At 40.8% G+C, this 26,642-nt stretch overlaps 1 protein-coding gene across 1 annotated transcript in view; it reads right to left on the bottom strand.

Moving 5' to 3' along the window:
* The window catches only part of STK32B (serine/threonine kinase 32B), a 182,931-nt gene that overhangs the window by 27,950 nt on the left and 128,339 nt on the right, over positions 1-26,642 (bottom strand). The window contains exons 6-9 of the mRNA XM_049794716.1: positions 23,796-23,885; positions 9,277-9,380; positions 4,802-4,918; positions 3,532-3,657 (exon numbers count right to left, since the gene is read on the bottom strand). Coding sequence (XP_049650673.1) covers positions 3,532-3,657; positions 4,802-4,918; positions 9,277-9,380; positions 23,796-23,885 — 437 coding nt within the window. The remainder of the gene's footprint in view (positions 1-3,531; positions 3,658-4,801; positions 4,919-9,276; positions 9,381-23,795; positions 23,886-26,642) is intronic.

Here is a 26,642-nt window from a genome sequence, read left to right as displayed (position 1 = left end):
GTAAATTTTTTTTTTTATTAATAGAGGCTTATATCTTATTTACATTTATTTATAAATAAATAATTCTTTATATTTGATCAATATCAGTTCCTTTCTTGAGCATGTACAGTTCTAAGATTTGTTTGAGCACTTAAAAAATACATCACTTAAATTCTGAAGCTTTAAAAATGAACACAAATTAGATTTAAATAATTTCTTGCTTGCTTTATCAAATATTTAACAAAACAAAAAAAACTACTAACAATTTATGACTCCAAGCTGAATATAAAGAAACTAGCTAAACCGTAAAGAAACACATGTACTAGTTAAGTAAGAACGATGTTTCTCAAACTACAGAGGGAGAAATTAAACTATGGGACCTTCCTACCACAGGCCTCCCACATGCCTCTTGCCTGCAGAAGGCAGGCAAGCTCCTGACAATAATGGCAAGTTGTCAAAATTTATAAAACTCTGTAGTTATAAAACTCTCCCCAGATCACAGTGTATGTTGGCCCCAATTCACCCTCTCAACAAAGCCTGAAAACCAACAAATATTTTGTTGTGTGGCCCTGGGTTAATCAGTGAAGGTTTTGCTGGTGCAACAGAGAGAGGTTTTTGGAAAATTCCTGGCCAAACTTGGTCTCACAAAACACTAAAGTTTACTATCAAAAGAAGCGTTGTGTTAGAAAAGATGCTTTGACTTTTACCTTCTCACTGTTTTTTCCTAACACACCTGACTGACCAGCTGGAACAAGCTCTGCAATACCAGCCTCTGTCCTGAAGTGTCTGGTAGAGCTTGTAATGGGACTTTCAGGTTAATCTTTTATCTGAAGGTACTTAGTAACTTATCTGAAAGTTACATTTATCTAAAGTAACTTTTAACTCCTATTTTCTTTTAAACATATAATATTGTTTTGCCTCCAATATTACAGATTTCCCTGCAGTATTATAGATTCCCACCAAAACACAAATAAGGTGACTCCAAATGTGAGAAGAACAGCTGTCTTTGAACACATGTTTAATGGCAGACAGTTCAAAGTATTTCAAGAGGACTTCCTCTTTTCTCAGTCTCCATCACATTCAACATTGTCAACATCAACCACAGAGACAGGCCACTTGGCTAACAGAGCAGACACATACATTCCATAATTGCTTCTCAAATTACATTTAAAATTACTTTTTTCACCATCCTTAAGAAGTCAGGAAACTTATCTATACTCTCTCAGGAGCAAGGTACTCTCAAAACAACCTCAATCCAGGTGGAAAAAAGCAAACAGCCACAGGAGAGCTCTGAATTAAGGAGTTAGGGTTACTTGTCTGTAGCCAGATGCAGACCTTCACACACTTATCACAGAATCATGGAATCGTTTCAGTTGGAAAAGACCTTTAAAAGATCATCGAGTCCAACTGTCAACCCACCACCACCATGCCACTAAACCATGTCCTGAAGTGCCACGTCTAACACGTGTTTTGCACACCTCCAGGGATGGTGACTCCAGCGCTTCCCTGGGCACTTGTTGTGCCCCAGCTCTGGGTAGGCTGGGTGTAAGCCAGCTGGATGTGGAAAACTTGAAGGCCCTTTATTAGGTCCTGTTACTACAGCTGAAGTGCCATACCTCACTGCTTAGGAGGCAGGCTCAGCAGGGTGGCACACATCGTGTTAGTTGGCTGTACACTCCTGGACCAAAGCGGGCTTAAGTCCAATCCTCAGGAGCAGAGTTAAGATGGAGGATATGGCCCTATGAATTCAAGCTTGAGTGGGAGCAAGGAGGAGACCGAGGAGATGTCTGGGGAAAGGAAACCACTGGAGCAGCAGCAGGAGTGGAGAACAGACTTGCCATCGGCAGGTTTCAGTAGCCAGTTTTGCTGAAGCAGATTGAAGTCCTCTCTTTTGACTTTAAGTCCTAAGACATGTACCTAGGCACGACTGTGCTTTGCAGAGTCTGGGACTCTCCTTGGATCCCCACGTATGTTGTACCTTTGAGTATGGGGAACTGGATCCCTCTTGTAAAATACAAAGCAGGGTTGTGAAGTTTCCCGCATGCTGACAGTTGTGGATTAAACTTTCAGCTAGGAATAGGAGGTCTAAATAATCTGTTGAGCTTTGTCTGAGAAGGAGTCAGCCCACACCTACGATATCTCAGAGAGCAGCTCTAACTTGAAAAGAAGGAAAAGAGGAAACGCAGTCTCCATTCATCTTGTAGATCCACGCCACCACAGAGAATGGAGTTCACGGTCCACCAGGCCAGGGAGGAGCTTTGTTCTGCAGTGCTTTGCTTAGGGAAGCATCCTGGGCAAGCATAGAGGAAGGGCCAGGCACGGCACAGCAGTTATTCCAGCTGCAGGGACATTGAGTAAGAGGAAAGAAGTCCTGGCCTTGGTCTGGTAGATATGGCATTCACTTCCCAAGCTTTTAGCTTGCACCATCATTGAGCCACAACATGAAAGGAAGGAATTTCAGCCCTGGTGAACATTGCTCTGAAGTGCCTAAGAGGGTCCTGCCTTTCTCTCCACCCGTTGTGCTAGTTACCTGCTGTATTCCTGGTCTTTCCCCAAGCTCCCTGAGGGAAGCCCTGCTTGTCCACCCATAGCTTTCATCTCCTGCAGGACGTTGCTTCCAGGAAAGGCTCTGGTCAGGTGCCAAGAAGCACAGCAAACACTGCCAGCTCTGTCTTGGCAACCCACCCGGCTGCCTTTGCTCCATTAGGCAATGTCCTCTCGCCCTCAGCTTCTGCAGGGCTAGATCCTGTCCCCATCAGATTTAGCAAGAACTCTAATGTGCGCCTGGATGAGAACAGGGTCTAGGTATTCCCCCTTCCTCATCTTTCTTTACAGCCGCATAAAAAAAAGAATATAAACAAACCTGAGTATGCTACAGATGTATTGTTTGGAGAAGAATTATGGTATAATATGATTGAACAAAGGGGAGAAGCATGTTAACACTGCAGTCATTGCTTTTTATTCGTGGTCCTCAAATCCATTTAGCTTACAAATGATCAAAATGGAAATATCCAGAAAATACCAACAAAATGGAACCACAGTAAAAAAGAAACCACCAGATTCCCTCACAGAATCTGGATGTTTTAGAGTAGGAAACTGTCACAAAGGAAATAGGACAGTCTTTTGGAACAGTTTTTTTTTAACTGAAAAAGGAACAGCACAACTGGGATATTGAAAAGTCTTGCAAATGTTACTCAGATGCCTAACTTTCAGAGCAGCAACAATCTTCTTGGTATTCTTTGGCTCAGAGTTAACTCTGACAATCATTTGCTCTAACAACTGAAATGCAAAGTCTGGAAAATGTTTTTTTTTTTTTTTTATTTGAAAGGGAACAAAAAGTGAACCAAGGTTAATTAGATTTTGTTGTGATCTAATGAAATGAGCCAAATTTTCCCTTAGCTGTGACTGAATAAATGAAAGGAGAATCCAAAGTAAAGCTTCAGTGAGAAGTAAATCATTGAAGAGCAATACATGCAAGCATAAACAAGTAAAACGGCAATGATAATTAAAGGCAGAATTTGCAAACACAGTTCACCTGGAATATCGACTTACATTAGGAACAAAGCCTGGGGTCACAGCTTTCTCTAAAACAGCATCCCAGTTGACATCAGCTAGGTATGGAGAGCTTTGGATATCTGCAAGGCTTGAAAGACGGCACTCTGGGTCCTTAGTGAGGAGCTGTGATCAAGCACAAGGCATTTTCTAAGGGACTGGATGCCATATGAAAGAGTAAATGTATCACAAGCATAAATTGTATGATACACAATTTTGAGTAAGAAAATAGCTAGGGAATTTTCTAACACCTCCTGCAAGTCCCAGTCCAAAAAAAAAAAAAAGTAATAACTCATAGGATATGAAAATAATTTAATTGCCACCAGATGGCTGTTGCGGGCACAAAGTGTATAAATGTATTAGTAATTGTCCTGAACAGTAATAAAAGTCTGTTTACAAATACACAAGAGTCCAAATGACATGAAGCATCACAGTTCAATGCCCCCTAACAATTTGTGTTTCATCTTTAATTTATTGGAAGATATAGTTACACTGAGCATCCTGGCAGCAATTAAAATTAACCACCTCATTGCTCCATCTATCAAAAATAGATTGCTCATTGCTGCAAAGGAAATTGATCTTGTATTGCTCTATTTACACATTCACAAACTTCTCCTGCTCAAATATCAGTACTGATAGTCTGAAATACCTAAAAGAGACAGATAAGCCTTGCAGCATGGCCAGAAAATTAAACCAAACGAATAACTGGGATTTGAGGAAGAAAGTGAGTTCCAGGGTTGTGATGCATTCAGAAAGAACCCTGTTTAGTGGCATTTACAGCAAGTGGCTCGACTTTTCTTTTTGTAACTATAGCACCATGGGACAGGGAGAGTTACAGCCCTTTTCATCTCTAAGCTCCCTGGCTGGAAACTGTCGCGGAAATCCAGAGGGCAGAGTGGTCCTTCCTTCCCTCTCCCACACGCACAGCTAGGGCTGGAGAGGATGGGGCCAGGGCACAGAGTGGGAATTACTGATCCCCAAAGTTTTGCTATCACTAGTGAATCAGTTTTAAAATAAACAAAATATTAGATTTCTATTTCTCTGAGGCCACGAAAACCCTGAGTCTGAGCCTAAGAATAATCCAGCTTCTCAAGAGAAAATACTGCACCACCCATGTACAGGAAAATCTAGGAATAAGCACTGCTTTCTTACCCTTGAAATTTCGGCGACCTAATGTGTGTGCTTGCCTGATGCCTCTGCATTGTTGGGGGTGGGGGGGGCTTCTGGAAATGGAGAGAAGAGCGGACAGAAGGTGTTTGTGCTTTCTTACCTTTTTCAGTAGTGCTATCATGCCCTTGCACCATGCAGATGAGTAGTGAACTCTTTCTATCTTGAACATGTTGAGTATCTCATCGATGGGGGTGGCTGAATGAATTTCATAGGGCCTCTGGGATAAAGTTAAATCAATATCAAGTCAGCAAGAATGGATAAAAGAGTGTAGACAGTTCACATTTCCCTGAGCTCAGTATTGTTTATGCTGGAAATATCAAAACCACCAAAACATAACAATTTTGAGGCTAATCCTTCTTCGGGTGTGTGCTTTTCTTTGGTCATAATGAATGTAATTACTCATAGATGTATTTCCTGTGCAAATTTTTCTCTCATGAAAAGAAGTATCAGTTCAAATGAGATGGCTGCATAATTTTGTTCCTGGGACATTCTGTGTGAACTGTGGATTATTTACCCTTTTTTACTTGTAGTACTAGAATATACTTGTGATCTAAACTGACAAAATGGAAAAGTGGTGGCTGAAGGGAGCTTTGTCACCCTGATTTTACTGAGTAGTAGATAGAAGAAATTAAAAAATGCTTACAAAAATCTGTGTAAGAACCACAGTAAAAAAGTACTCTGCAAATCCCAATCCTTCTCCTTTTCCCTTTTTGAAATCTAAAATTAACTCGTTACATGGAACTATGGATTAGATGGACCTGCTGTCCTGTTTTTGTGCCTAAATTCTTTTATAGGTGAAGAGAAGCCCTAGTCTTCACAGTGCTTTGTTCATGAAGAGTGCTGTGATTTATCTTTTACTAAATGTAGCATTTGGAAATGAAAGTATGACATATAAATTTATATACTTATTATTGTGCACATATTTTTTTAAAGACTTGTATTTGTGAAGAAAGTTGTTAGAATGATACTCTATGTTGATGTACTTTTTTAAACATGGATAGAGTGTGGATTGCTTGTGAATTAAGTTGTACCCAGCAGATGACAAATATGTGATCTGTGATACGAGATCTGCAGCCAAAAGCCATCATAGCAGCAATGTGCGAATTGATGCACCATAATTCATACACAACATAGAGTTACCTCAACAGCAAAGGGCAGACACTCATTACCTTCACTAAGAACTGAATCATCCCTTGACTTTTGCTAGCATGTACGGGTATAAGATCATAATTTAAGAATATTTCTAGGTGTTAGTTATCTAACCTGATAGCAAATTAGAGCCACTCTTCATAAAGGCCCAGAAGATATTCTTATTTTGAGAAGAAGATTCATGCACATGTTTAACTTTGAGCATGTGTATGAAACCAACTCCATTCCAAGTCATCAGGATATTCTAAAATTAAATCCAAGGATTGCTTAAATCTTTTTGCTTTGATTTGCATTCTGTTAGTCTGTTCTCATTTAGCTATATCATGTCCATATGGATTCAACAGGACCTAGGTGCATGCTCTGAATACATAATATTCTTGAATCAGGTTCAAAACTGTCATTTGAAATAGTCTGTCATATGCTTTTCCCTACCTGTGGTAATGCTGCCATAAAACAGCTATTAAAAACGAAAGGTTAACATTCTGTCTGTTGTCAAGAAGTGACCTACTGCTGATTTAGACTAGATATAATGATGTGACCAATATGATCACTGAGCCAGAATTTACACCAATTGTTGGAAATGGTGACTTAGCTCTAAAAATAGCAGCTTTAAGGAATAATGACTATTTGAAAGAAGTAAAAAGTGAGAATAAAAATAAGAAAGTTTTTCTGTTAAGGATGTTTCTGCACATGCCTTTTTCCTCACTGAAAAAATCCTTAAAAACCTCACCTAATTTTAATTATTAGCATTCTTCCATCTTACTTGATTTTTTTAGATTTGCAGAGATTTTTAATATTGTTCTTAGTTAATTTGAACTGTAAATACTCATAGAAATAGCCATTATATGCTTGGTCTTTTGAGATCCTTCACACCTATATTGCCCATGTTTTTCAGCTATTCAGTCCACTTGAGCATCAGACCCCTTCTTTTTTATTTTGTGAAAAAGGAAAAACAAAATCTGCTTTGTCTTTGTTCATGATGTTTTACCAAAGTTCATTGTAAACCATATACATCAAGGTGAAAGTCAGAGTCCAAGAATCCCACTTACTACCTCTTTCCTTCACTTTGTCTCTGTCAAGAGCATGTCATATAGAGTTAGTGTAATATTTTAGCAGTTGTTTATGGCTTGGGAAAACACTCACGTGTCATGGTTTGCATCATGCAGTTTACTTTCCTGAACTTGGGGAAAAGATGAACATTTCATGCAAAGCTTTACAAACTTGTGGTTTTGGTTGTCAGGTCTTTTACTGGCAACTGGCTAAGGAGAGAAATGTGCCTGCAACTTAGAGAGAAATGCTAGCGCTACTGGGCACAACCAAAAACCGGCCCAGACAGCTCTGTACTGGTCGCAACCTAAAATGATCAAAATAACTCCTCCTTTTTAACGCTCCTTCCTTTCCTCTCGCCTTCCCCATGGACTAACGTGCACCACGCTCCGACTGGAGCAAGTCCTCTCTCCGGGTGGCCCTGCCCAGTGCAACTCCTTCCCCTTTCCCCGGGGCTGCGCTGAGCGCCCACCCCGCTGCTCTGGGGCGATGGGGCTCTCTTCTCGCCGCTGAACGAAGTGCTGGGGGGGGGGGAACGTGGAGGAGGAGGGGGCTGCCTGCCTGCAGGTTTAGCTTGCAGCCTCTTCGCGGCCATCTGCAGGGGGCTGCTGCTGCAGATGGGGCTTTGGAGCTCACCGCTCTTGCAGACGGCAACATGCCTCAGGTTAAGCCCATTTCCTCAACCCGCCGCTACTTCTCTTGTCATCACTACTGTCTTGTCAGTTTAGGCCTTGTCTAGACTAGAAAAATACAGAAATGCAGTTTGGGAAAAACCACACCTTTTCCTAGGCCGTCCAAAGGCGTGGGCTGCCAAGCCACCCTCTGGCTTGCTCAGTGGGCAAGAGCCGCTCTTCAGGAGAAAACGAGCAGCTGGCTTGGTTGACTGGAGCATAGACAGATGGCAATGTTTTTATTTAAAAAAAATAAAAATTGATTTAGTCTCAGTCTTGCTTTGTCTGTAGCCAGATAGACTCATTCAGAGAAGACTGTACAGATCTTGGCAAATGGATAACATTCTTATATGATTTTTCATTTATAAAGTGACCAGGTATCTTTTGTGATTAGTCTTGGGAGTTCAGCTTTCCTTGCACAATCATTCATTGTGCTGCTTTCTTGGAGACACTCATTGGTGAAAATGTTGAGATAAAACCAGCAGGATGTTCCTTGAATTTATTATATGTGCAGCTAGTACTACCGTCTATGACTAGGGTTGAGAATGTATTATGCTTATCACTGCCAGACCTTGACTAGTCAGGCTTAAGTTTTCCATCCTGGGAAGAATGTCAGTTTAAAAACTCAGTAATTTTTGAGAATGACAGTAGACAAAAATTGCAAAGACTCTTTTTTTTTTTTTTTTTAAAGTTTTCAATATTCCTGTGCTTTGAGAGCAGGCACCAAGGTTTGGCATGGGAGAGATCTTTGTATCAGGAGCATGACTTTTGCCATTTCTATGGAAATAAAAATAGCTGGGCCCAGTTTTAGGCCTTTGAAAAAATGTCGCTTCTGGATTGAAGTAACAATATGCAGACACTCTAAAATGTAGGTTTCCATCTAAAAATTGGAATAATAGTTGTTCTTTATTTCTAGTTTCCCTTTTCTGTCATCCTACGTGAAACTGAGAGATCTTTGTGGGACGGATTGTCACAGAGTATCTAGCAGGACAGGGTAGCAGTACTGTGTTAGTGCCATATGAAAACAAATAGTCCTCCCTTAAAAACGGCATACTGCAATGCAATAAAATCCTCTTCCCAAAATAGGAATTAAGAATTAAAAAATGCTGCTACTTTAGCTACATGTCATTATCCTGAAATAGTACCTAAATTACTCTTTTCCATAGGGAATAGTAAATATTTAAGCAACCAACTTCAATCCTTTGAACCAAATGGAAAAGAATTTTCCATTATCTTCTGTGATATTTGACCATGCTCAGGAAGATTTTTCATTAAGCTTAATCACATAATTGATTAGATAAGTAACAAGTGAACTGGCAGATAAGCATTTTCTGTAGTTGGGCCAAGCATCTTAGAGTATTACATTAGGTCTTTTAAGGTATTAGCCAAGAGAATCAAAGATGTAATAAAGCCTGAAGTAACTCAACTTCTATTTGAAAAAAAATACCATTATTTCCAGTTCAGCCTTGTTGAGAAGCCATTAAAGCATTAGGCCTTTCCTCAGCCAAACTTAGCAAAAGTTCGTAACGTAATTGAGAGTAGGGTGAAACTTTCCTGAGAATGCTTCCAGCTGGGAAGGACAGCATTCCTGACCTGAACCACAGTCTCGTCCACTCAAATTTTATGGAGGGTGCACGCAGGGGCACTGCAAACTTCAGGACTTCTGTCAAACAGTGTGTTAAATAACAACAAAACCTGTCGTTCTTACCCAACCCCTCAATAATTCATATGCTGTGATTCCTAGTGACCACCAGTCTACAGGGTACGAGTATCCTGGACCTCCATCCATAAAGGCCTGGAACACTTCTGGAGCTAAAACAATAAATCAAGTTTTAAAAAGACATTATATTAAGGTTAGATTATGGATCATTAATGTTGACAGTTGAAAAATGAATAAGGACACAATTAACGGGAATTAAATACATTTGTAAACACAGCATTTTCAGGATGCAGTTTCAGTGCCTTGGTTTGCTGGCAGTGAGTGCTTTTGTACAGCAAAGGGTGTGCTGGTTCGTGTGTTTGGTTGCTTTGCTGAGAGAGAAGCGGTGGTGTAACACTGGCTGTGCTCCTCCATCTGCACATGCAATACTCTCGTGTGCCGCTCTGCCAAAGCAAGGGTCTCTAAGGATATATCTACACTGGGTTTTGACCAACCACATGGGCAATGCTGAGCTGAGGGTTATCCCACATCTTTTGCTGCAGGATCACCATGTTTCACCTGATGCTGAGCAGAGCTAGAGGCAGGAGAACAGTCAAGATGGCCCAGAGCTTGATCCTGGAGTGGCTTTATGCACAGCTCTCAAATCAAACCCCATTATTTATCATCTGTGTTATGTGCTTCTAGGGAGCCTTCATGGGTTAGGGTTTTTCAAAATCCAGTAGTTTTATATATTAATTCCTACCTGGCCCATCTGGGTTTTATGTTATGTGACTAAAACAAAGTAATGGGATGGGAATTCCTGAAGCGTCACTTGGAATATTCAGGGTAAAACGTAAACATTTTATGGGACAAATATTTGCAAGCAAGGTGATTCTTTGTGTCTGATGGAAATGTCGGGCATGGTAAATCTCAACCTTATTCTACACTTGAGTAGAATTAATCAAAGGGGATTTACAAGTATTCAGATTGAGAATTCTAATTCAGTCCATATCCTGACACTGACTGTATGTTGTGAGAAACTCTGTCACCACTGGAAATAAACACACTGTCAATAAAGTAATGAATTCCATAAAAATAATTATCTGGGGGGGGAGAAGAGGGAAGATCTTTTCAAAACAAGGATCCAGTTAGCTAATTTCAGCAAGAAAGACATAATAAATAATGCCACTGTGGTTTCTTCAGAAAACCATATATAAATAAGAGAGGATATGAAATGAAATTAAATGAAATAAAAAGTCAGTCATGCTTTTCTAATTATTTCACAGCAGAATTTCAGTACACTTTGTGAAAACAGCACTTTCTCTGGGGATTTTCTAAACAACACTATCACTAACCGTAACAGCCTGCTAGATTGCAATTACGGTGTAAACCTCTTCTGGCCACAATACTGAATCTAATGTAACACATTACCACCTGATTACCATCACATGACTTTCTAACAGGCATGCTGCAATGAATAATGTAATCTGGTCACACCTACTTCTGACTGGCAGTTTGGGATTCAACTATGGCATTTAAAGAAGCACCTTTAATTAAAGGAAAGGCATTCCTTTCAGAGGAGTTGTTGCAGTCCTTCCATCATTATGGATGGCAAACTAACAAAACCTCTAAATAGGATTGGTAGGAGAACTGCAGACACCTAAATAAACATTTTTCCCAGAATACATGTGTTTGGAGGATAGCTGATCAGCGGATCTCTGGCATAGTTAAGCTTGTGCTGTGATCCAGTACGGTATGAATGAACAATGCCATAAAAGTCATCACACTGAGTTACCTCTGTCTCACCTCCAGATAATGTAGCTTCACGTGGCATGCTGTATCTCCAGATGCACTTCAGATCTTGTTTGCATGTTGCTGGAGATCTGTGTAGGCACAACTTACATGTGTGGGGGCTACCACATAGATAGATGCTAAGAGGATAGGCAGGATTATTTTGTGTTACTTCAGTGCATCATTGCACCTAAATTGCACATCAGGCACCAAAGTCATATTTTGAGTATCACTGTAAGTACCTTGTAGTGAATGTTTGCTTTGTTTATCCATATTCATTATGGGTTTTGCCTACTGTGCCTAGCTGATGTATAATATCTCATTACAGAAAATAGCCTTTGTGGACTTTTTACTCAGTTGTATAGGTATACTATTGGTTTCATTCTTTCTTTTCTAGCTTTAACATTGTAGTAGTGCAACGGATCACTCAGATTTTTGTGAGGTAGAGATGAAAGTACTTTACTGATGCAACCTACAACATTGCCAGAATGGTGCAGCTGTTCTGCTAATTCAGTGGCTGAGTTAGCCACTTTTATTTTATATTCTTGTTCTAAAAGCTTCAAGGTCAACTCATGCCACATTAAGGAGATCAGCAGAAAGTGCTTTCTTTTGCTGACTGGCCCTGGTGTTTTGAAGCTCTGTTTTCTCACCTTAAGCTGATGGCATCCTTAGATCAGAAAATGGGCAGTTAGGCTCCTAATTTTTAAAGCAGATAGCCCCTTTTCCCTTGCTGTAGCAGTATGATTTGCAGTCCAGCTGGACTGCCTCTCTGCATTCGGTCAGCTCCAGTGAAGCGGTTGTAGGCACCTGCTTTGCAAGATGAGGGGGGCACTGACAGAAAGTGCAATATGATTTACAGTATCCTACGTACAAGTTTTTTCTCTGGGTGAAATCTCAATCGTGCTGAAGCCAAAAGACCTTTCCCCTGTTTGGCAAGGCTGTTAAACACCAATCTCACACTAAGCTTGTGCTTAATGTGTCTAAAAGCCTTTTTGACCTGAGATGTTAGGTGCAAACAAAGGCCTCCAGGCTGTATGGCAGACTTCTGGAGTTTGCCTGCTCATTCAGAAACATACCATCATTTTACACAAAGACAAAAGATCCTCCAAGTGATGAGGTTAGCCAAGCTCTGAAGAACTAGAGCTGTGAAATACAGAACAGAACATTAGGTTCTGCTGTAAGAAATAACTATGTCAGGAGAACTAATTCAGAGTACAAACCGGCTAGGATGAAAGCAAATAAAAAATCTGAAAGGGAAGTTAAAATTCTACATTGATTTTCTTTAGGATTGTTATTGAAATAGACTATCTGTTATCTTGTAAAATTTGAATTTGATCTCAGGCTCAGCTTGGATAGCAGTTCTGCAGCCTGCTGTGGGTAGGTTCTTCCAAAGGATGACAAGATTTGAGCTTGCCAGCTTGGAGCAAGGGCAACAGCTCTGCTGCGTGCACTCTTTCTGCACACATCCTCTCTTATCGTAACAGATTTAAGAGGAGAAGAATACATACATCTTTTATGCCCGTGCATCTACCTAAATTCAAGGATTCTGCCTGCAAAAGTTCATTCATGTGAACAAAAGTGAGAAAGTGCATGTAAGAACAAGAGCTTCAGATCTTTTTCCTCAAGCAATTTCTACTGAACAAAGGCTTTTCAGGAAAATATGTGGTTTTAATTCTGGGTCCGATCCTGCAGATTCTTTTGGCCGAGGGCTGTAGTTACTATCACATCCAATTAGAGGGAAGGCAGTAGAAGTTTGCATGGTGGAAGCACAGCTTTTAAACAGTTAAGCTAAATCAAGTAATTGTAAGTCTAGCAGCAAGAGCTAATTCAAAGACAAGTGGAGAAGTGATGCAATTGGTAGGTCTTACAGCTCCCCATGAGCAAACGCCTTTGACGTGATGGAGAACTGCTTTACTAGAGCTGCCCATAAGAGTGCCTTCAACAGCGGCAACCTGCTCCAGCCTCACTGCTCACCCTGCTTTGAGCAGGAGGTTGGACCAGAGACTCCTGAGGCCCCGGCTAACATGAATCACCGACAATCTTGCCATGCTGGTGAAGCTCAACCACTTTCTCACAGCACATCTGAGTGGGGTGATGAAGGGCTCTAAGGCCAGAAGTGTCAATGGGACCTTTACAGCCTCGGCAGTCATCATGAACTGCATGGGCTCTTCCCCTCTGCTCAGACACCTGGAAAACCTGTCACCCAAAGTGCTAGGGACTTTTGAAAGTCTGGATCTCAGAAGCAATGCAGTCTTTTGGTTTGGGGAATTACTCTTCATGTGTGGCAGAAGTGTGATCCGACACCTTTCATGCAAGGCGTTGGTAATTACAAAGACAGTATTTCAAAATTAATGCCATTCCAAGCTGGGACGTCTGTGTTAATTTTAACAGGGCAAGCGATAAAATGAGGAATGTTTCTGTGTCTTGCGTGATAATGAGTAAATGCACGTATTTAACTTCAGCAACTCGCCATGCTAAAAATCCTCCGATTGCTTTTTTCTTTTCTACATCTATATTTTTCTCTTAATAATGTATTTTCATGCTTTGACTGTTCATCTGCTTTGCATTCTTGAAAGATGACATAAAACAAACCCACCTTTGTGCTGCATTAAGTGTGCTTCAGTACATTCCTTGGTCGTCCCTAATATGTATATCAAGTTAATGGGGGTTTTTTCCAACTAATAATTTAAAATAAATCTTTTTCAGAGCTCTACCTTTTGATGCTTTTGTGCTGTATCTTTCTATCAATACCATATCACTGCAGACCGTAGGAAGTAAATAAATGGTTATTTCTCTTTAAAATAAAACCATACTGGAGAACAGCTGACAAAAAATTGAACATGAAAGCAAATCCGGTGGGTCTGCATCCATCTCAGAAGCAGTGGCTTACCGGGATATCCATACTCCTGTTTAGGCATACTTGGAGCTAATAATTATGTGAAATAGAGAGTAATTTCTGACAAATCAATTAATATATATAACTAGTCACTGCAATTGTCATAACAGTCAGATGATCCACAGTGTAAATGACATAGAAGATGCATCTCATATTGTATGCATATTTCCCTAAAGGTCTGTAAAAACAATAAACTACAAAACTGAAATTTTACTTAACTGGTTTGTAAATACGTATGCCATTTGTGGAAGATTACCAGCATCTAACAATATGATTCATGAGCTTGAAATAAAAGAGAATATCAATATAAGTGCAAACAACACTGAACCTGATTTTCACTATTTTTTCCTACTGTAAACCAGCATTTTGTACATAGGAAAAAATGCTTTTAAGTAGGGTTTCTAAAAATCTGCTGAGTATTCCTAGGTATCTCTTGACTGCATAGTTAAACTGTAAGTGCTCCAGCTCTCTGAAATTCAGGCCATTTTAATTTGGTGCCCAATGGTGAGTTTGAAAATGCTGTCCATGATAAAATAGCTAATTTGAGGTCTCTCGCTTGGAATGGTTGGCACAAAGAATAGCTGTTATTATTTTTGATGGAGCATACTGGTTTAATCATAAAGATAATTCATCAGACTAAATCATAAGATGAAGAGCTTGGAGTCACTCTGATATGAGTCATAAATAGCACAATGTGTCATTTCTTTTCTGATGAACTGATTTAAGTTTCACTTCCTTAGCAAGAAGCTAATCAAAGAGCGCCTGGTGTACTTGCCTACCACTACCCGGGAGACTGCCAAGTGTTGATTAAGAAGCTTACAGAGCTAATACTTACTTTGAAGGATCGCTGACTTCCATAGGCTGCTTTGAAACTTTGTAAAATTGGTGTGAGAAGGAAAGTGAAGTGAGATGAACGCATTAGACGCTTCTTCAAGTGGTCTTTACTACATACTAACAAATTAGTGTATTTAAGCAATAATTTGCAGGTGAGTCTTGCAAGATCAATTAGCTGTAAGCAGCTGATTGTCCATGCATAGCTAAATGTTGCCAATAAGACCTGGTCATTAATTCCTACAAAATGTCCTGTGCCAGTGTTATTAACATGACAAACTGAAAATAAAATGAAAAATAAAGCCATAGTGGTTTGGCCTCAACTTTTTTGAATGATCAAGTTTGGGTGGGCATGCCTGAAACATTTCTCAAGAATGAAACCCCTGACATTAGTCATCTAGTTGGCTAGCTAGAGTCTCTGTAGTCTATTTGCATCTCAGCAGAGACCCTATGTGTCAGTAAGGGGAATCAGAGGTTTGTGGTGTAAGGCAGAGGTTGCAAAGCAATACACTCTGCCGTAATCATCATAGTAAAACATACCTCAGTGGCACAGGTTTTACTGTAATGCCTGAGATTTCATAGATAAGAAAATAGATTCCAGTGTCATTAACTGAGGTTCAGCATGATACCATGCTGCCAGATATCATTCTCCTTCCTCATGTTAGTCCCTGGTCTTAAAAAAAAAAAAAAAAAAGAATATATGTATAGATGAATGGATATATACACATATATACAATGCACACAGCATAAACAATGTTTTGATTGACTAGCACAGGATAAGCTGTAAAAAGCTTAGAACTTTCCAAATTTTAAACATGTGAATGACTTGATGTATGTAACACATTCATATTTTCACCTTGCTGAATCACGCTTAATGGATGACAGATTGAGTTGAATACAAAATGAACTTGATTTTTGAAATAATATTCCAAGAACCTTGGACTGAGACAGTTCAGTGACATATTAATTGCTTTCTCAGCATTGTGATGAGAAAACATTAATTTTCACTTTCCTCTGAAAAGTAAATTCAGAGGTCAGTAATTCTTCTAGGTCATGGTTTAAATAGAAAACAGAAATCAAACTACAGGGATGACAAGTGATCTTCTATTTAGAGCAGAAGCTGTTTTAAGAGCAAAATTGAAGAAAACAACTTCCCTCTTCCTGAATATAAACATGGACTTGGTAACCTATCAATTTACCTCCTAGTGTTTACTTTCTCATGTGCTGAAAGGGTTTAAATTATAACGGACAGCTTTCTGACTCAGAGCTCGAGACTAGCCAACTGCTAAATTCTATTGTATAAGGCAAAGTGCTGCTTAAAGCCTGACCGTGCTGGGCCAGCAATTTTCTAGTGTGGGGTCCAGACTTTTTACAGCAGTGTAACTGATTTTGTACCATTATTCACATTATACACCTCAGTAGTTTTAATATTCATATTTAATGCAATTATTCAATCAAAGTAAATATTTTAGCTACCGTTACCTGAACACAGATACTGCATTTAGAACGCTTTATTAGTTAGCCATATGGCTATACAACCTCTCCTGCCCTTACTCGGAGTGCTGTCCTCATAAAACCCTCTGCATTACTCAACCACTGAACGGAACCCACTTCTTGCTCTTGCTTTTGCACAGAGAAGCTCTTACTGGTTGAACATCTGGATCAACCTCAGAGAAACGACCTCAAGTTGCTAGCCCCGTTGAAAAAAAGCCCAGCAGCAATGAACGTGTCACAGTCTCCTGCTACTAAATATGAAATTATACAGAAGTACCTTCCTTACTCCATCCAAAACTCACAGTGGCTGTAATGCCAGGTTTTTTAGCAACTTGTTGAAGGGATTGTGTCCAAAAACATCCATTTACTATTTGGAAGGTTGGCCCAGCGTATGGACAGCAGCCATTCTCCCCCTGTGCTGAAATTAACTGGTCTGGATAACCAGGGATTCACGGGACAGGCTGCGTACCCGACACATCAGAAGGACTATTCCGTACTCTTGCCTCACATACTCCTACGAGGTTAGCAAATGTCTTAGCATCAGTTTATGGGTGCAAAAACCTGGGGGAGTTGTGTGGCTTGGCCGAAGAAGGGGAGTTACGGAGGGGGCAGAAAGGCCCGCCGGGGTCGCTGGCAGTCCCTGCTTGCTGCCCCGTCCGCCACCGCGGCTGGAGGGCTCTTCCCCCTCGGGTCTGCCTGCAGAGCTCCACATCGGATCAGGCCCTTTCGGGCAGGTTCAAAACAAAGAAACAAACAAAAGCCCAAACCAAACTACCACTTGAACTCCGTGTGTGGGATTTTGACTGAAATAGTCAAAGAAATGATTATATTATCAACAGTTTTGCTGGAGGATCTCAAAGGGTGGTAGCAGGTCAGAAAGCACAGAGAAGTGAAAAGCAGCTGGAGACAGTAACTTCTTGCCTGATCTCCGGAGGTTTTTCAGCTGCTTGTGTGCCTACTTACTTATTAGTGTCAGAGCAGAACCAAAACCTGAATACCCACTCACAGCTCAGTGCTTAAACCCCTCAGATGCAGCGCTCCTAGTGCAAGATGAAAACCCCGTCAGTACGGTGAATATTTATTTCAGCACCTCAAAGCCTCACACGTCCGCTCTCGGTTCTTGCTTATCAGAACAAACACAAGCCTCCCAGCTCATCCTGGCATCGTGATATTTTCCTGGGATCAAAAGGGCAAGTAGCGACATCACCAGTGAAAGTCTGCAGATGGGCAGTCAAACCCTCGGTAGGAAAAGGTGGGATTTTTAAAAAACTAAACACTGCCTTAACTGCACTCAAAAAGCAACAAGTTGCAAAAAGCAACGAGCTACAAAACACTATTTAATTTCAGAGCACTGTTTAGTATGAGCGCAAGGAAAACCGAGGTTGAACACCTTTGAAAACTCAACTCCAAATTTGCCCCGGCCATATTGTAACTACCTCAGGAACAAATTTAACCCTACAGGATATTCTTACTTTGCCTGCAAGGTTGATATTGGGACATCCACTAGCTTTCCTCTGACTCCAATAGTATTCCCACACAGTATTAATTAATAAATATGGACGACTCATACATCTTAGAAGTTCAGTGGAGCTCTGTAAATCCACACTCCTCTGGTAATCGCAGGCGTACAGCCATTCTTCACCGCAACAGCAACCTATGAAAGCAGCTGTGAAAATCTGAGATAACAAGCCTGTAGGATACGAAGGGGGTAGCTGAAACATTTCATGTAATTTACAGCTGATTTTATTGGCTTTGGATTTTTCTCAGGTGTATTGCTATCATAAAATGTATTTTATTGGTTTGATTTGAAGTAAAGTCACGATGCATTATTTAGATAGCTTCAGCCTCTGCTGAAGAAAACCACGAAGCCTCTACCTAACTCCCCTAACCCTCCTACCACAAGAAATAGAAAAAATACCCAAACAAACCCTAAAGCCCCCAAATTTATAACCTGTGAATGGAAAGTCTTTGCAACACTCATATATAATATACAGATGTATAGAAATCGATCATTCAAAAAGGAAATATTTCAGCGAGTAAAAAGCATGTGCCATAGGACTCAAATGCATCTAAATTATGCCAGAATGATGAATAAACAAAAGGCAATATCTGTAACGTTTTCTAGCTATATTTTAGTATTTAACATTTTGTTTAGTAGCTGACCAACCTGTCGCAGGGGGAGAGGGCCATTACCGCAAATGGGTGCCCAGCACAGAGCACATTCTCTGACAAGCATATTTCTTGCAGCCTGTATGAGGGGCTGATATAAGAAACATCTCTTTTTTTTCCAACTCATAAAGATGGAACAGTGTTGAAAATGACAAACACTTACACAGGTGCTTCCAGCCAGGCAAAGGCACGCTTTCTTTAAACACGGGAGACCTATTGAATAGCCTTCTGCAGGATGAAGGAGCCACAGCTGAACATCCCAGGCACAGGCTGCGGCCAGGGACCCTGTCCTGCCCCGCACTGGCTTTCCTGGTCCCCATCCCAGTGCAGAGCGGAGAGGGCTCCCCCACAAGTGCTCCTGCTCGTTCGTTGGCAGCAGGCACGCCTGCCAAAAGTCGGCTGCGTCTCAAAGGACATTTTGCATTCCTTGCCGGCATAGGACGACAGCCTGAAAACCTATGAGTATTCAAAGGGCTGTTTCTACAATAAAGACTTTGACAACACCCTCAATCACAGGTGCTGCAGAAAGTCTGAGCAGTGAATTTGTAATGATAAAATCAGGCACGGGTGACACAAGTTCCCTAAACCAGCCTCAGGCACACGCTGTATTTCACAGCTGCAGCCATCTGAACAGTATGAGGCAGAAACTCTGAAGACCACCGAACACTAAAAAGTTGATTTCGCTTCAGTATTTCAGGCCAGTGGCTTTGAGACGTAAAACTGCAGAAGCAGCTGGAAGCAGCTTTTCTCACCAGGCTGTTGGCCTCGTTCCTTTCAGATTCACTGTTGTTCACGTTTTTGTTGCCTATGTGTGGCAGGTATTTCACTTGTCTGAATGAATCAGCTGGGAAGGGGGAACGCAGAGAAATTACCAGGGTTTCTGAAGAAACGTTCAGGTTCAGACACATTGCATTCTGCATAACCATTTAATAAGTAGGGAAATAGGCAGGGAAAATTTCAGGCTGAGAAAGATTAGGGGCAAAAAGGCTAATGTGAAGTGGGATTAAGCAAAGGCTGCAGGACCTGACTCACACCATGTTTAGCATTGCAAGATAGGTATTTTAATCAGAACAGCTAGTGAGTTTTTACAACACAGTATCAATTCACAGAGTTTTTTCCTGGATATCAGTTTTATGCAGTCATGCTGCACGTGAGCAAATCGCTCCCCAGCAATTTCTCAGCCTATTTCAATCAAATTTCAAATAGGAATGAAGGCTTTAGAAACAAGATTTTTCTGTTTATTTCCTTAAACTGGCCATAGGAAGAAGTGAGAAATCCTGTAAGTATCTCTGTTAAGGGAAAGGCTGGAGGAGCCTTTGTATCTGAATAAACGTAACAGGGTCCACATGGGAGTAAGCTTTTATAAACCTCCAGGAGGGAGAGAGAGTCTCTATCACATACCTTCACCATCATGAAAACCAGCGTAGCGTAAGGCATGTCTTACAGGAACCACTGAGTTTCCTTGGTTCTGGTGCTCAGCAAGTACCTTGCTCAAAGGTGATTTTGTCTTGTTAAAGTGTGGTTTGAATTCCTGGTAATGAAAACTTATTGCCAACTGTAAATCCAACCTTCCCAATTCTTTTTGTCTCACTGTCTAAATGGCTTAGGTGAAGCCACATGGAAAGGCTTCAATATAGCCATAAAGACAGAAATCATACGGACTTAAATAACTATCAGGAACAATCCCAAAACTTTCTTAATTTGAGCACTGCAACAGAAAAGTCTTTGTAGCATTTCACTAAAGTTATGATTCTTCATAAAATTAAATTTGTAAAATAAAAGAGGAAAGGAAGTGAAATCTTAGAAGAAAAAGCAGCACCAATGAGTGTCTGGCCATATCTGTCAAACTTAATATTTGAGGTTTGCTGAAGCTTTGCTACCCCAGCTGTGCCACAGAGAATCCTCACCCATCACTTTTCACCTGAAACAGAGGATTTTTACAGCTCTAAAAGCTTTCCTGCCTTCTTACGGCTCCAAATAAATGCAAGGATGACTCTTTTGACTCTTTCTGAGTAGCAAAGACAGAACTTGTGGCTTTTGCGGTATTTTTGCATTTCCAAGAGGTGAGGAAGGCGCACTGGAGAGAAAGTAAGCTGGTGGATGGTCCGTAGTCTTTTCATAAAGGGAAAGAGCATTTTTCTTGTACTGTTTCTTCTTACTGTGAGATTGTTGGATATGAGGGAGACCTGACGTGTGGGAAGGAGGCTTCAGGGGCAGGACAGCTCCGTGAGCTGAAGTGAACCAAGACAACAGTTCATTAGCATGCAAAGGTAAATTCTTGTTCCTATGTCCCATCTTCCCCCTGCTCCAGGACTATAGTTTACCTCCTTCCGTGGGTCAGCTTGGGCTCTCACAGGAACCCTCTAGGAGCTCATTTAGCTCCCTGGGAAGGCAAAAAGTCTCAGATGTCTATGGCACTCCAGACTTAGGGTAGAGAAATTATTTGCCATGATGTTAAGCTGAGGAGCGATTACAAAACAATAAGGCTATAAAAGGACATAATAGATCCTGGCAATTAGTATCTTCCTACTAGATACATGGACTTCAGCATTTTCTAGCAAATGGAGAATACCGGGGAAAGGGACATAAATGAGTTTAAGCAGGGTGGACTGGACTTTAGCATTTCTGCATTAGATGAAGAATAAATAGATGTTTTCTAAGATGAATTTCAGCATTTCCTTCCTTGTACCATTTCTTGGTAAATGTCAGCTACGCAAAGAACAAGTTACTCCTCCTCATGGGGATGGATGGTTGGAATTCCAAAAGGACGGGGCCATTTTTCATAATTTTAACCTTAAAATATCAAATCACGGTACTTAGCACTAGCAACAGATTTTTGTGCTTTCTGTTGTTAAAAGCTAGTTTTTTTCCTGTGAGAAAAGCCTGCCAGTAGAGACCACTAATGAACGAAGAAGGTGGTGGTCCACCAATGTGTGCAGATGGTCTGAAAGACGCTCCAAAGGACACTAAGTTTCCTGTTAACTCTCAGCAAAATATTTGAAGAATACTCACATATATTTTTATACAGCTGCTTTAACTAATCTGCTTCTGATCATTAGCTGCCAGATGATCTCTTCATTACACACATTCAGACTATGACAGACAAACGCTAAAAGGTAACTCCCCCCTAAGCAAGTATTCAGCTTTTTTCTGCTTTCCTAACAATTATGCTTTCTAATGTAATAACTGTGCAACTGCTTCAAGATTAAAAATGTGAGGCCATCAAAACAGTTATTTAATTGACTCCCAAATTAAATGTCAGAAAAGACTCTATTGGTAGTCTGCTGTCATCATCACAATTAAATATGGAAAATGTCTATTCTGAACTTGTTTGAGCTCCTGCAAAATGGCTGCTCTTCAAGGGTTTTTTTGAATAATCTGTGTAATAAGAATTTGCACATCTAATGACAATGGCTACTAGAAAATTCTAAGTAGCTATTTAAGCAGAATGTGTGAGCTCTGAGAAATAACCTTCTCACAGAAATGCAAAACTACCATATAAAAAATGTTGGAATCTTTTAACATTTCAGTCATTTAACATTTCAGAAGGGCACTTCTGTGAATGCAATTAGTTTCACATGTCAGTTGTACAGCTATTTGTCTGTATGTGTTGAGGGGAGGCCAAATTACTTGTAGACAAACGAATGCTTTTTTCCTGAGTTTTTGTTGTTTTGTGGTTGTTGTTTGTTGGGTTTTTTTCATAAATAAATGTACCACGTATTGGCAAAAATGCTCAAGCAAGTTCTTTTTAAACTAAAGCTGTTGGTGTAAGTGAGGTTGCAGCATCCCCTCCCCTCTCTTTTCAGTACAGTGAATAGGGAACCTGTGGTGCAATATCAGACACTGGGGTACCAGCCCAGAGGGGAAGCTCTGCATGCAGACTAGATCTCCTAGTGCTCTATATCCCATGTCCGTGCAGTGTTGGCCACCTCATCTAAGTAGAGACACTGAACTAGACACCCAGCTGAAACTAACTAATACAAAACGCTGAGAAAATTTTAAGCTAAAACCTCATTCCTCTGCATAACTTAAATGCATGAGTCAGGACTACATAAAATGTTTCTTGGTCTGTTTTGAGCACATTTATAAGAGTAAGATAACCAGCATCAGGCAGGTGCACTGGTCCTGAGCCCAAGCAGCACCGTGTGGCCACACACATGCTGTTGTATCCTATTAACTGCCAAAACAGGACAGCTAAGACCTGCTCAGGGGCACAAGCTGCTCAGGGGCAGCAGACCGCAGCCCCTGCTAACTGTTGATTCATGACAAAATCACATCACATCTGAAAATAGGACTCTGCTCCTGTGCCTGGGACTGCTCTGACACAGTCTCATAGCTGGTACAGAGGCACCCTGCCTGCTTCACGTGCAGGTTGCTACAGTGCTCTTTGTGCTCTGAGAAACGTGTTAATCCCTATTTCTCGGGCACATGCTTTTACTCCTATGCTAATACGCACAAGTGTGGTAACGCAGTGGTCTTTGGTTCCCCAAACAACATTTTCAGAATATGATCGTTTGCCAATATTTTACCACTGTGTTAGATGTGTTCTGAGCATGTCTGCTGGAGAAAGTCTCTTGGAGACACACGTATCTCTTAGTATGCTTTCCAGAACCCAAGTATGTTTTGTCTTAAGCTAGTCATCTCTTCAGGCAATGACAATTCCATATACAGACAGAATTAAAACAGCAGATGTGTAGGAAGCCACAAATAAGACAAACCACGCATGTTCTTAGTCACAGAGCTATAGCCTAACATTGGTGGGACAAATGACCTTCAGGAGATGGCTTCTATCTTTCAGCTCTAGGGGAAGTTTGAATTATTAACTTAGCCAAGATACTTAACTTTTAGACACATAAGGACAGGTGAACTGAATTTTGCTCTCCCAGCCTTCAATCTATGTATGCATTTAGAAATACAAAACTAAAACATAAAATTTCCCCTAAAAGCCACAGGGCAAGCACTTAAGTTGTTAGTTACATAGAACTCTATAATTTTAAACAGACACATTTTTTAGGAACTTGGCATAGCAAAGCAATTAAGGATGTGCCTAAATACCTTTAAATTGACATTACATGTTCTCTGCTAGATCATAGCCACAGTGGTGCAAATATAATCATGTATTCTTGTCTCCAGATGTGGGCGGTTACAGGAAGTAACACAATTTAAATTCTCTTGAATTTGCTTCACAAAACCACACAGAACCTGACTAGAAGCAGTGTAGAGACCAAGTTCCCGCCCAATCCCTCCATCTCCAATGTTTTCCATTGCTAACACATATAAACTGTCAAAAAAAGAAGTTGATCACATTTATTGTAACCTTTTACAACTTAAAATCCTTTCAATATACCATTAGTAAACCTTAATGTGTAACTTTTCGTAAATTTTTTAAATGGTCTTGAAAACTTACCCATATAGGGTTTTGTGCCAGCCATAGAAGAAGCTTTTTCTGAGCCTTTCACTATGGTTGCTATGTTAAAGTCAGTGATATGAACATGTCCTGCAATTACACAAAGTGAAAACAGGAGTTAAAATAGCACATAATAAAAATATTCCTCCCTTTGTTTAACATTTAAGTGATAATGGAAAGAAATTAAATTGGAAGGATTCATAACAATTCATAGAAACTTACTATTAAATGTTACTCATAACTAGAAAAATCGTATTGGCAGCAAAGTGACAGAATACTTTTCTTGTGTGGCTGCATCCACTATCTGCTCACAGTGCTGGACTTTTTTTAGTGGTCATCCCTGAACCTTTTCCTGCCATGAACATTAAGGACAGTAACTGTCTTCTCAGAGCAGTAACATGCAGGAGTAGCATATGAAGCTATGCGTGAAATCTCCCTCTCCTTCTCTCCAGCTAGAGCCATCCCTCACAAGCTCAGGTACTTGTGACACCTGTCTGCTATCTCATCCACTTCAGGTTACCATCAGCCTGGCTTTTCCTGAGTCTCCTCAGGGCAAAAAGGGAGTTGAGAAGAAAAAGTGTATCTTTATTGTACAATAACTAGAAAATTAAATCCATGGTAGCAGAAGAGTCTGTATGTAACAGCAGCAGGTCCCAAATGATTACTCATTTGACAGCAGGTTGCAAGATGAAAGATAAGTGACAGAAGTCAGCCTAGGGACTTGCTGCCTGACCAGCCAGACAGCTGATTTAAACTGAACTAATCAGGCTGGATGGCCCAAACCTGCTGTCATTACTTTTTTCCTGGGGTAGTTTACGATGAGCATAGGTTAAATTGCTCCACCACGGTGAAGCAATAGTTGTTAATCTTGGCTTGCCAACAGGGAGGTAAACTGAATATAAATCCAGCCTGAAAAAACTGCAGACTTTTAATTTGATAAGTCTGCTGTTAGGTTTTACATCTCCGCTTAAGGACTAGTTTTGTATTGTGAAGTGATGCAGATATTATGCTTGCTGTGATTATATCTGGCAATGCCATTGTGGAGGACAGAATATAGGGAAAGGTACTCCTTTCCCTGGCTTAGCCCTGCACTCAGATGAGGATTAATACATCATGTGTTGAAATAGAGTCTTGAGTGACAGGTTCCTGTGATGTTTTTTTTTTTTTTATTTTATTTCTTGATCAAGATCTTAACCTCATTCAGTCCGCAGAATGGAGCAGGCTTTGGGCACGATGCAGTTATTAAGCGAGGGGTGTTGTTATCATGTTTGCTGCCAAAGATGAAAAGAGCGTAACAAATGACTGATGTTGAACGTTACCGTGGTGTCTGATGGAGGAACAGCAGTCTCAACAAAAGATTATGCTGCTCTGACAGTCTAACCTAGATACAGCTCAAAGTCCACAGGAAATTTATCTGCCAACCTCTAACCGGTCTGCAGCTATGCATGTGTGAACTGAAATTCTCTGAGGCCCCTCATTTGGCCAGATCTGAGCTGGTTTTGAAGGGAAGAAGGAAGAAGGCACATCCCACTGCTAAACTTAAAGCTTTTTCTCCAAATGGGAGGCACTGTAGAAGTGTTCAATGAAATGGTTTGCATGCTTTCTGCATTTTTCTCAAAAAACCTGCTTACATTATATTGACACTTTCTTCCTAAGTCACCCAGCCCAGGAAGGCATCTGCACACAGCAGATAAAAACTGTGAGCAGATGAAAGCGATCACTTTATGAGGGGTGGGAGATGTTAGGCTGGCATAACAAGAATTAGTGTTTAAAGCCCAGCCTGCCATCAGGTTTCAAGGCGGTATTCCTCCTTCTTTGTGGCTGGAGCATAGCATGTTTGCAGTTTAGTTCTGCAATAATAAAGTACCATGGCAAAAAGCTTCTTGAAAATGATAATTGAACTACATACAGTCACATCGTGGCAGTAGTTTTAAGCGGTTCCATGTACACTGTAGAATGAAAAGCTGCAAGGATCTTGGCAGACTAATACTTTCTCTTTTTTGACAGATAAATATAAAGTTGTGTCATTTAAATTACAGCATTGTAAGTGATGCTTCCTATTAGAGTGCCAGCATGATAGCCTGTTGCAAAACACCTATCGCATAATATCCATTCAGACTGATCCGAACAGTTGCTTTGCAATGAAAATTGCCTTTCCTGCAGTGCATTGTTTTCTATCCCTTTTATTAGATATTTTTTCATTTAACAAACCCAAAATAGCACACATGAAGCATTGCCTATACACCGGTTGATGTGTTTTGTTAAAAATGCCTTTCTGCAAGGTAAGGGATGGATTGGGAAGCCGGGTTCTGCATAGCAGCCTGCTGCAACGGGCAGCTCCTGTACACGTAGCAGGGCACAGCAGATCCATGTCTGTACCGCTGGAAAAACTCCACCTTTGCTCTTCCCCATCACAGCCCCCCCCCCATGGCCCATGGGCTGCCTGCAAGCAGCCTTTGCCTGTTGCTTGGAGGGCTGCTAACCAGCTCTGGAGGGAAAGCAAGGTATCCCGTAGGGAGGCGGATGGCTGTGCTGCTGCAGGGAGCTGGGGCCATGGAGAGAGGCTGGGTCCGGGATTGAGTCAGGTGGGGAGTGAACCCCCATGCCTGTCGGCAGCAGAGGAGGGCTGGAGAGATGTCAAAGCAGAGTTCTACCTGCCTGTGCACACCACTGAATAGTTTCAACTCTTCTAAGCCTAGTGACTTGTTTCGTATGGGGTTTTTTTTAAGTTTTTCATTCCTGGTGTGAATATTTCAAGAGACAGTTAGAGCCCTATTCTCTATAGAAGTCTTTCTAATCAGCTTCTAAGACATCTTTTTACTGCTACTCTTGCATATAGGAAAAGGA

The sequence above is a fragment of the Accipiter gentilis genome, chromosome 3 (assembly GCF_929443795.1).
Source record: "Accipiter gentilis chromosome 3, bAccGen1.1, whole genome shotgun sequence".
NCBI lineage: Eukaryota > Metazoa > Chordata > Aves > Accipitriformes > Accipitridae > Astur > Astur gentilis.
This window is presented reverse-complemented; position numbering and strand designations above follow the sequence as displayed.